Below are 10,879 nucleotides of genomic sequence, written 5' to 3' on the forward strand. Positions count from 1 at the left end.
ACACCTCCCCCGCACCTCGCAGGTCCAGCCGTCCCACGGCCCCGTCCTCGTGACTGGCGCCGCAGGCGGCCTCGACCAGGTCTGCTCCAGGCTGCCCGAGGCTGCCCGAGATCACCCGAGATCACCCGAGACTGGCCGAGATTCCTCGAGATTAGCCGAGATTAGCCGAGATCGCCCGAGATCACCCATTATCGCCCGAGATTACTCGAGATCACCCGAGATTCGGCCTCGGCCAGGTCGCCGTCGCCCTGCTGCACGCGCGAGGCTTCGAAGTGGTGGCGAGCGGGGGCAGCTAGATGCGGGGGGGTATGGGGAGATCTGGCGAGATCCGGCGAGATCTTGCAGCAGATCCGGCGAGATCTTGCAGCAGATGTGGCGAGATCCGGCGAGATCCGGCGAGATCCGGCGAGATCCGGCGAGCGCGGGCAGCTAGACGTACTGAGGCGCTCGGGACATCTCTGGCCCTCTCGGATCACCTCGGGTCACCTCGAGTCATCTCGCGTCATCTCGGGTCATCTCGGGTCATCTCGCGCCATCTCGGGTCATCTCAGGCACGGGTCGTGCGGAGGCGCTTGGAGATCACTTGCGCGCCCTCGGCGCCAGCGACGTGGTCGGCCGGTTGCAGCCCGAGCCGAAGCCGGTCGGGAAGCATGAGTCAATGAGTTCATTGCTCGATTCCTTAACGAATCAGGTTGCAGCCCGAGCCGAAGCCGCTCGGGAAGCAGCTGTGGGCTCGCGCGCCGTAGAAGCAGACCTTACTCTGACCGGCGCTCGGGAGATCTGGGGAGATCTGGGGAGATCTGGGGAGATCTGGGGAGGTCTGGGGAGGTCTGGGGAGGTCTGGGGAGATTCGCACTCTACTCCGCCGTCCAGCTGTGTGCGTGTGTTCGTGGCCTCGTGCTCATATCTCCCCACATCTCCCCATATCTCCCCACATCTCCCCACATCTCCCCACATCTCCCCACATCTCCCCGTATCTCCCCGTATCTCCCCACATCTCCCCATATCTCCCCATATCTCGCCATATCTCCCCATGTCCACGTGCTCGTGGCCCTCGTGCTCACACAACAGCACAGCCCTTGGCCCGAGATCGCGCGGCAGCACACAGCGCCAGCCAGACACGCGCAACACACCACGGGGTGGGTCCCACGGAAGGCCAGCGCGACAGTCGCCTCTCTATGGAAGATGGGCTGTGGGCTGTGGGCTACGAGCTCGTCTTCACTCACGCGGCGGCTTGAGCACACACGACATGGGCCCACCTCCCCCTCGTATTCGCGCGGACGCTTCCGCGAGCTCTCTGCGCGCGAGGGTGCTCCCGCCCCTGAAGGTTGGCGCGCGGCTGTAGGCTGGCGTCGTAGACAGCGTGGGCGGCGCCACGCTGGCAGCAGCGCTCGCGCAGACGCGCTATCGCGGCGCCGCCGCTCCGCCAGAGGCAAGCGCTGTTTCCCCTCTAGCAGCAGCGCGCGCGGCGTGCTTCTTTCTTAGGCGCCGTCGCCTCGCCGGGTGTCGCGGGAGGCGGCGGGCAGTCGGCGAGGGGTGCAGCCGGAGATTGTGCGAGATTGACCTCCCCCCCCGTTTGGGCGAGGCTAGGCGGCGAGCTAGCGACGAGCGTCTACCCCTTCATCCTGAGAGGCGTGCGGCTGCTCGGCGTCGACCAGGTGGGAGATAATGGGAGATGCGGGGAGATGTGGGGAGATATGGGAGGCTGCTCGGCGTCGACCAGGCGGGAGATAATGGGAGATGCGGGGAGATGTGGGGAGATATGGGAGGCTGCTCGGCGTCGACCAGGTGGGAGATAATGGGAGATGTGGGGAGATGTGGGGAGATATGGGAGGCTGCTCGGCGTCGATCAGGTCGCCGCAGCGACACTCTCCACCCAACCCCACCTAGCCCCTCTTAAAACCCCCCGCTCTTTGCCTTTCTTTTCCTAACCCCAATGCGCTTCCCCCCCCCCCCCCCCCGCCCGCCCCTTCCCCCCCTCCCCACCCAACCCCGCCTCACCCCAACCCTCCTCAGACGATGCCGTATGACCTCGAGGGGTACCCCGACGACCCGCAGCGGTGGGACGGCTGGCGCGCCATATCTCCCCATATCTCCCCACATCTCCCCACATATCCCCACATCTTCCCATCTCCCCATATCTCCCCATATCTCCCCGACGACCCGCAGCGGTGGGACGGCTGCCGCGCCGACCACCTACGAGCTGAAACAAAGTAGTCTTGCAGTCCAACTAGCGCTCGGGCGGACGCGCATTCCGCTGTATTCGACCATAGCCAGCGTCCAGCTGTCTTAGTGTCGCTCGTATTCGCGCGGTGCTCTGAATACACTGCACAACACCGTACTCACGCGCTGAGCCCTGAGGCTGGTGTACTCAGCACGCAGGCGCGCCGAGCGGCAGCGCATGTGGGCGCTGCTCTCCGAGTCGCTAGGCGACGGCGCGCCGTGTTTCTTGTCTCAACCCGGTTGTCTTTCGCATCGTATTCTTGCTTTTAGGCGACGACGCCATCGGCGCGGTGCACGCGGGCACGATCGGCCTGGCGCAGCTGCCCGAGTACGCGCCGAAGATCATCGGCGGCGAAGTTGCCGGGCGGCTGCTCGTTGACGTCAAGGCATGAGACACCAGTTCTCGAGAGCGAACCGGGGCAGTGGTGGCGCGGGCCGGGCGGCGGTGGGCGGGGAAGCGGAGCAGCTCGGGGGGGGGGGGAGGGGGTTACGGGGTGTGGTTGGATTGAATCGATCCGCGGCGTGCTCTGGCGAGGTACTCCCACGCCTCTCGGGGTTTTTGTCTGGCCGAGTCAACCCGAGATGCTGGGGCGAGCCTCGGCGAGACTGCGTCAGCTGTTCCCACAGCAGGCTGGAAGTACCTCGCCAGGGCGTGCTACCTCTCTGTACAGTCGCAGGGCTTATTACGAGTACAAATTTTCCTAAGAGCTACTGGGCTGGGTTTTTAGGCATTGTGGGGTTGGCACTCCCATCGACCCTCATGACCTCCTGCGGTCTCTGAGATGGACACCAGTGGGTGTGGGACCACAGTCAGGATACACTCGAAGGCTGGGTAAGCAGTAGAGGTCGATACTCGACGCGTCCCACATGGTCTGTGTCGCTGTCGGCACGCTGTCGACAGGACGTCGAGCGACACCGGTGGCAGTGCCACCCAGGAGTGGTCGGGCGGTTGCCCGTCATGAGAGAGCCACCATGTGATCCGTATGATGATTCCTGACAACCGCCTCAGTCAACTTTCGTCACAGTTCCCGCTCTGAGAGGAGCTGCGGGTCAGCTCGACAGCTGGAGCTGTGTCGCCGGCGTGCGGCGGCCTGCCTCCAGAGGTGCCTCTAGGTGGACATTTTTTGGTCACCGTGAGAGAACGCGTTCGAATTTTCACTCCGGAACTTCAACTCTGCACGCGCACCGGCCAGGGCTACAATAGTGCCAGTGAGGCGGAGGCGCGAGTCGGAAGGCCGCGACCGTCAAGTGTTTTCGACATTTTCCTACAATCGCTGTGAACCCAGCCACGTAAGTTTCGACGCCGTTGCAACAGCAGCGGGCAGCAGTGCCCGCATGGGCGCCTGCTGCTCCCAGCCCGACGACCTCGGCTCGCTTTCTGACATCCTCTCCGACCTAGACGACGGCGCGAGCAACGAGCAGGTGACCTTTCGCGTGTCGCAGCGAGTCCGGTGCAAGGACAAAGGTGACGCCCAGTGGAGAACCGGCACAGTGACCTCCGCCGACCCTCTGGAGGTGCAGGTCGACGGCTGGGATTCAGCTCACAGCTGGGATCAGGTCGAGGCGGTCAGCGGTAGCACCGCGGCCTTTTGCGTGTCGCAGCGAGTCCGTTGCAAGGACAAAGGTGACGCCCAGTGGAGAACCGGCACAGTGACCTCCAGCAGGCCTCTGAAGGTGCAGGTTGATGGCTGGGATCGAGCTCACAGCTGGGATCAGGTCGAGGCGGAGCACGAGCTCGCACCCACACTAGTGCTCTCCTGTGCTCCCGTCCTCTCCGACGTGCAGCCGCCAGTTGTGCATAGAGATTCCGCCATGCCCGATTCTCTGGGGTTTGCAATGCAGAGTGCACTGCCGCGGGGGCGCGAGCGAGAAGTGCAACAGACGCAGGCACTCGTATCGCAGCGAGCTGCCGAGCTCAACCTCGATGAGCGACTGACCCTCGGCCTGTCTGTCGACGCGATCGAGGAGTACATCGCGGCTCTCCCCGCCAACGCCGTCAAACAGTGCAACAAGAAACGGCCGAAAGTCAACGGTGTCCGCGTCCCGGCCAACGCCGTCCTCAACGGCTACGTCAACCAGTGGCACGTCGAGAGGTTTAGCGAGGCGAATGGAGGTAAGGCCTACTGCGAGGTGCTGTACGAGCGCGGCGACCCTGGCGTGGGCGTCGCCACCGTCTTCGTGAGCTGGTTCCTCGAGACGCCGCTCGCGACGCTTGTGGACGCCCTGCGGCAGTACCTGCGGCTCCACCCAGAGCTGCCCCCCGACACCAAATTCTGGGTGTGCGACTTTGTGATCCGCCAGTCGTCGCGGAAGCTCGACGTCACGATGAACGACGTCAAGAAGCTCGGCGACTGCGTGCGCGCCGTCGGCCACACGGTGCTGCTCATGGAGCCGTTTGACAACCCAATGCCGCTGCGGCGCGCGTACTGCATCAAGGAGGTGTACCACACGCAGGCGTCGGGCGCTCGCTTCGAGGTGGTGATGAGCGCGGAGCAGCAGGCGGCGTTTGAGGTTGCACTGGTGGATGACTTTAACTCGATCGCGAAGAAGCTGTCCGAGGTGAATGTGCGCAACGCCGAGTGCCGCAACCCGAAAGACACGGAGCAGATCCTGGGCGAGCTGGAGCGTGAGGTTGGCCTGACCAAGTGCAACACGGCTGTGTTTGGGCTGCTGCGGGGGGCGCTGGCGGAGCAGGGGAGGGCGGCGCTGGACCGCATGGAGCCGGCGGAGAGGGCGACGTCGGTGCTGATCGTCGCGCTTGGTGTGTTGCGACGTGACCAGGGTGACCTGGACGGCGCGGAGGCGCTGTTCCGCGAGTCAATGGAGGCGAGGCGAGAGGCGCTCGGCGACCGGCACTGGGATACGCTTTTCTCGATCAACTGCGTCGGCACGGTGCTGCACGACCAGGGCGACCTGGACGGCGCGGAGGCGCTGTACCGCGAGGCGCTGGAGGGGAGGCGAGAGACGCCCGGGGGGGGCGACCGGCACATGGAAACACTCATCTCGATCAGCAACCTCGGCGGGCTGCTGAGGGAAAGGGGCGACCTGGCTGGCGCGGAGGCGCTGTGTCGCGAGGCGCTGAACGGGCTGCGAGAGACGCTCGGCGACCGGCACCACCTCACGCTCGCCTCGATCAACAACCTCGGCTCGCTGCTGCATGTCAAGGGCGACCTGGACGGCGCGGAGCCGCTGTATCGCGAGGCGTTGGAGGCGAGGCGAGAGACGCTTGGCGACCGGCACCCGAACACGCTCTTCTCGATCAACAACCTCGGCTTGCTGCTGCAGGCACAGGGCGACTTGGACGGCGCCGAGGCGCTGCTTTGCAAGGCGCTGGAGGCGAGGCGAGAGACCCTCGGCGACCGGCACCCGTACACGCTCATCTCGATCTACAACCTCGGCGGGCTGCGGAGGAAGAAGGGCGACCTGGACGGCGCGGAGGCGCTGTGCCGCGAGGCGCTGGAGGGGAGGCGAGAGACGCTCGGCGACCGGCACCCTAACACGCTCGGCTCCGCAGAGGCGGTTGCTGGTGATGGCAAAACAAATCGTACGATCTTGCGATTGCCGCCGGGCGGGGTCCAGGTAAACTCCCATAAGTTTCTACTAATGAGCGTTACTTGTCTGTGGTCCGCTTCTACCGACCGCCACAAACGTTGGTGGACCGACTCGTTGTGCCCCTTCTACCATCGTGATGAGGTCCCTCGCCAACGTGTGAGTGAATTTTGTGTGTCCCTCCCTGCCCTCCCGGGATGAGTGGGTGTTTGTGCGCGCGTGCAATTGAGCTTTACATCCCGACTATAATTGAGCCAACTATGCAAGGCTACCTTCTACATTCACCCAGGGTGGGCTTCGGGGGCATGGACCCGAGGCGAAGTCAAGGCCCTTTCGGCTCGAAAATCAAACCAACCCAATGAAATATTACACGAGACTGAGGAAGACGAATACGGCGCAACCGGCGCCCACGATCGTGCGTGCGCAGAGGAGCGCCGACACGATCCGCATCCGGACTTTGAACGCGCATGCGAGGCTCGAAACTCCATGGGGGCAGAACAACTCCGCGCTGTGCACTAGGGCGGAGAGGCTCGCCAGCGGTTGGAGCGACGAGATCGCGCGGCGTCCGGAATGGGGCGGGGCGAGGGCGAGGGCGAAGGGGGGCGACGGGGCAAGTCATGCGGTCATAAGTAAATGCCCGGAGGCGAGGGCGCGTGCGGCCGCAGCGACGCCCCCGCTCCCGCAGGGCGCACAGGAGAGCAAGGAGGACGGCGGGCCTCAGATGAGGGAGGCGACGCAGTTGCACTGTGCGCCCGCCAGGCTGAGCATGCCCGCCTTGCCCATCGCGTTGTCTTTGGTGGCGACGACGTACTCGGTGGAGACCGTCTTGAGCGCCTGTCCACACACACAAAATATGAGGTGCGTGTTTCGTCTTAACCTCGAGAAGTGGCCCGTCTTGAGAGCCTCCGTGACCGAAAGGGTGCCGAGGGCGGACGACTTGCGGCCGGAAAAGGGGAGGTAGTCGGGGCCTGCAGTACGAATACGAGGGTGTGAGGACGGTATCGTGCCCCGCGTGTTCGGAGCGACGCGTGAGCACAGGGGGTACGAATACAATGAACACACGCTGAGACGAGGAATGCAGCGGAGTACGTGCCCTCTCGAGCGCTAGTCGGGGCGCGAGTCTCCGTGTTGAGCATCTAGGATTCGACGCCGCGCTGGCACTGCGCGTTGATGTTGACGCGTCCGACTGAGTTTGCGAGGGCGTCGAGCAGCGGCGCGCACTTGACGACGTCGCCGGCGAAGACCGAGGCCTGCTGCCCAAACGTGGACTGCGCGAGGTAGGCGTACACGTCGTCGAGCTCGCGGAAGGGGACGACGGGCACGAGCGGTCCGAACTGCTCCTCGTGCCAGACCCGCATCTTCTCGCTCACCTGCGTGTTGCAGTCACCGGGGCGCGCTCTCCTGGGTGGGCCCCGGCAGGGCAGGTGGGGGCGGGGGGCGCTCCCATCTCTCCTGTGCTAAAAGGGTGACTGCCCCTACCCATAGTCTCGGAGGGGGGGGGGGGGGGGCTCAAGCTAAGCTGTTTGATTTTCGCTGACCGGGTACAGCACGGTCGGGCGGACAAACGGCCCCGCCTCCTGCTCGCCGAGCTGGTTGACCACCTGTTCACAGCGGGAGGTGCGAAGAGACGCTGTTCACAGACGGGCCCGCCTCCTGCTCGCCGAGCTGGCTGACCACCTTTGCTCCCAGCGACTTTGCGTCGGCAAATCTCGGGTAATCTCTCGGGTAATCTCGGGTAATCTCGCCTTTGCTCCCAGCGACTTTGCGTCGGCAATCAGCTCGCGCAGGTACGCGGGCTTGTTTGGCTCGGGCAGCGGCGTGAGCTTGACGCCGCTCTCCCACGGCAGCCCGATCTTGAGCTCGTCCACCTGTTCACAGCTGGAGGTGTGAAGAGACACTGTTCACACAGACGGCAGCCCGATCTTGAGCTCGTCCACCTTGGCGCAGTACGCGGCGAGGAAGGCGTCGGCGATCGACTCGTGCACAAACAGCAGCTTGAGCGCGGTGCAGCGCTGCCCGTTGTACGACAGCGAGCCCGCGAGCACCTCGGTCACGGTGGCCGCCATGTCGCAGTCCGGCATCACCACGCCCAAGTTCTTGGCGTCGAGCGCGAGCGAGGCCTTGTGTGCAAGGGGGGCAGGAGGCGGTGAGGGCGGAGGCGGCGGGGCGCGCAGTCGCGAGCGACCATTCCGTGTTGTGCAGTGAAGTGCGAGGGAGCAGTGTGGGTAGACGGACAGCTCGGAGGGACACGGTGCCGCGGGGACAGGGCCCGCTCTCGCCTTGAGCCGGTGAGGCTCGGGGTGGATCTTCAGCAGCGCGTCCGCCGCCTTGGAGCCGCCGATGAAGGCGAAGATGTCCACCTTGCCGGTCGCCATGATGGGAGGCATCGTCGTGCGGCCCGCACCTACCCCGAGCCCATCCGAGATCGCGCGAGATCGCGCGAGATCACGCGAGATCTCCCGGGGCGTCGTCGCGCGCCCGCGCCAGACACAAAGCTGACCACCCTGGGCGTAATCTCGGGTAATCTCGGGTAATCTCGGGTAATCTCGGGTAAGATCGCGCCCGACACAAAGTTGACCACCCCGGGCGGGAAGACCTTGGCGTACGTCTCCATCGAGCAGATGTGCGCGAGGCAGCCGACGTTGGGCAGCTTCATCACCACCGAGTTGCCCATCAGCAGCGCGGGGATGAGCGTGCAGTACGTCTCGTTGAACGGGTAGTTGAACGGGCCCAAGTTGAGCATGACACCGATCGGGCCGCGCCGCGACTGCGCGAGCACGCCGTCCTACGTGCTGAATGCACAGACATCAGGGCGGGAAGACGGTCTTGCGCAGCGTATTGAGAGCACCGCGTGAAGACAACGGATAGGAATACAGCTGAATACAGTGAATACGTGTCCTCTCGGGCGCTAGTTGGGGTACATGAGTCCGTATTCCGCTTCTAGGCTCCCTGTCCATCTGCACAAAGGCGTTGTCGGCCTTGAGCATCGCCTTGTACTCCTTGAGGGTGCCCGCGATGAAGTCCATCGTCCGGTCAAACTCCTTGGCCGCGTCCGCCGCCGACTTGCAGATCTCCCACATGAGCACCTGCGGGGCGGGGCAGTGGAGGCTGTCAGTGGACACTGTCAGCTGGACGCTGTCAGCTGGACGCTGTCAGCTGGACGCTGGTTTTCTCATGGACGTGTCAGCTGGCGTGGTCGGGACGTGTCAAGAGCGGCGGCGGCGCGAGCAGAGTGGAGGCGGATGGAGGTGGTTGTGGGGGGAAGGGTGGCGAGGGAGGAAGTGTCGCGGGGGGGTCTTGGACCTGCACAATCTGCTCGCGAACCGTCTTCAGCTCCTGTGGGGGTTGGGTACGAGGAGTCAGCGCACGGCCGAGAGGGGTGCGGCCGGGGGCGGCGTGGGCGCCTTGACGAGCTCCTCGATCTTGGCAATCCGGTGTTCTGGCGTGGCGAGCGCCCACTCGCCTAGAGGCGTGTCTCGGACGCGTCCGGGACGTGTCCTCGAGAAGGACGCCGGCCGAGAGGAAGGGGGGCTCGCCGCGGCCGTGGCTCCACGATGCGACGGCCGCGTCGAGGGCCTTGAGCGACGCCGCCTCGTCCATCCGAGCCTGCCGCGGGGAAAAGGGGAGCAGCGGAGAGGGAGGGCTGAGAGGGGAGGGCTGAGAGGGCGAGGCTTGAGGTGGCGAGGAGGGCAGCGGCGGGGCATGAGCGGGCCGCTCCTCCCCGAGGGCGACGCGAGAGGGTGGTGAGCGGGAGATGGCGGACACGCCTGGTAGCCGATGAGCACCTTCTCCTCCGAGCCGGCCGCCTGCGCCGGGTTGAGCCGGTTGAGAGCGAGTGCACGCTCGGCGAGCAGCCGAGGTGGGGTGAGTGGCGAGGGGGGTGGCGTGGGCCGGTGGGGCGGAAGCGCAGCGGCGAGGAGATGTGTGTCACGGGTAGGGAGAGTCGAGACCGGCGATGTCTGGGTGGCGGCTGGCTGTGACTGAAGTGTGTGCTGACGTGGCGCTATGGCGGCCGCAGAGAGAGAGAGAGAGTGGCGCTTGACGGCTACGGAACCTGCTCGGAGGCTAGCACACGATGCGTGTGCGGCAGTGCGAGTGTGGGTGAGGTTGGCGGGCTCACCTTGTAGATGGGTGCAAACACCTCCTGCACTGGGCCAGTCCACGGCTCGACCTTGCCGTTGCAGAGGACCTTGCGGCCGTCGACAAAGGGCGGAGCGGTGGCGTCAGCGATTGGCGGCGAGAGGGTCATCCTGTGGCGGCGTAGGTGGGGCGGAGGGCGTCAGGTCGCTGTTTGCTGGGCCGGGGAGGCGGTTGGGGTACAGCTGGTGCCTTCGATCAGATCGGGAGCACCAACGATGGTCGAGTCAGATTCTACGAATCCAGTGAAAGTTCTCGGAAAATTCCCTTTCCAAAAATACGAGGGAAGGAAGAACGGGGCCGAGCCGCACGACGAGAGCCGCCCCTCGCCGTCGATGAAAACGCTGCGCTGCATGCCTGCCGCAGCCCTTGCTGGCGGGTTGAACTCGCGCAGCAGCGCAGCAAAGCACAACCACGGCACGGCGCAGCCCTCGCCCACACTGACTGGCTGCGCCGGCCGGCAGCTCGAAGCCGCGCTCTCGCGCCCACAAGCGGATGCCCTCCTCCACGAGCGAGGAAGGAGCGGAAGAGCAGCGAGACGGCCGCGACGCGAGCGATGTCGATCGATGGGGCTGTGGCAGCGGGAGAACGCACACGAGGAGGTCCGTGGGGAGGTCGAGGAGGCGGACGGGCGGCGGCGTGCTTGGCAAGGTCGCGGCGCGGGGCGGTAGTGGACATCAGAAAAGATTTTTGGAAAAGACTTTCCAGCGGAAAAGACAAAGGAAAAATCCGCCTCATCCGCCTCATCCGCACGCTGTCTTTTCCGCCACGCTGGCGGGACAAAAAAAAACGCTTGGCGACCGTATACCTACAAAAACGAACATTCCTTTTTTACCTTTCCTGTGCGGAAAAAAGAGCGGTTGTGCCTGCCCTCTCCCTCTCCCTCTCCCTTCCTCTCCCTCTCCCTCTCCCTTTCCCTCTCCCTCTCCCTCTCCCTCTCCCTCTCCCTCTCCCTCTCCCTCTCTCTCCC

At 64.9% G+C, this 10,879-nt stretch overlaps 3 protein-coding genes across 3 annotated transcripts in view; 2 read left to right on the plus strand and 1 right to left on the minus strand.

Annotated features, from left to right (window-relative positions):
* Window positions 1–2,615, plus strand: part of EMIHUDRAFT_107474 (hypothetical protein) — a gene marked incomplete at both ends in the record, with an annotated part of 4,746 nt that extends 2,131 nt beyond the window's left edge. The window contains 4 exons of the mRNA XM_005757395.1: window positions 1,586–1,658; window positions 2,017–2,171; window positions 2,383–2,462; window positions 2,494–2,615. Of these exons, the coding sequence (XP_005757452.1) occupies window positions 1,586–1,658; window positions 2,017–2,171; window positions 2,383–2,462; window positions 2,494–2,615 (430 nt within the window). The remainder of the gene's footprint in view (window positions 1–1,585; window positions 1,659–2,016; window positions 2,172–2,382; window positions 2,463–2,493) is intronic.
* A 2,365-nt stretch (window positions 2,616–4,980) lies between these two features.
* Window positions 4,981–5,748, plus strand: EMIHUDRAFT_52681 (hypothetical protein; the record flags this gene model as incomplete). The annotated part of the gene is made up of 1 exon (XM_005757396.1): window positions 4,981–5,748. A coding segment is annotated over one exon (768 nt), but the record flags the coding sequence as incomplete, so codon positions are not given.
* A 362-nt stretch (window positions 5,749–6,110) lies between these two features.
* Window positions 6,111–10,118, minus strand: GAPN (glyceraldehyde-3-phosphate dehydrogenase). Its single transcript, XM_005757397.1, has 15 exons — window positions 10,102–10,118; window positions 9,893–10,022; window positions 9,540–9,578; window positions 9,309–9,378; window positions 9,177–9,235; window positions 9,076–9,108; window positions 8,727–8,858; window positions 8,335–8,557; window positions 8,052–8,176; window positions 7,710–7,892; window positions 7,518–7,640; window positions 7,311–7,373; window positions 6,923–7,142; window positions 6,676–6,740; window positions 6,111–6,606 (listed from the first exon to the last, which is right to left on the minus strand). The coding sequence occupies exons 2-15, from the start codon at window positions 10,019–10,021 to the stop codon at window positions 6,490–6,492; spliced, it is 1,581 nt and encodes a 526-aa protein (XP_005757454.1). The 5' UTR covers window position 10,022; window positions 10,102–10,118; the 3' UTR covers window positions 6,111–6,489.
* Window positions 10,119–10,879: the final 761 nt, after the last annotated feature.

Source organism: Emiliania huxleyi, assembly GCF_000372725.1.
Source record: "Emiliania huxleyi CCMP1516 unplaced genomic scaffold EMIHUscaffold_91, whole genome shotgun sequence".
NCBI lineage: Eukaryota > Haptophyta > Isochrysidales > Noelaerhabdaceae > Emiliania > Emiliania huxleyi.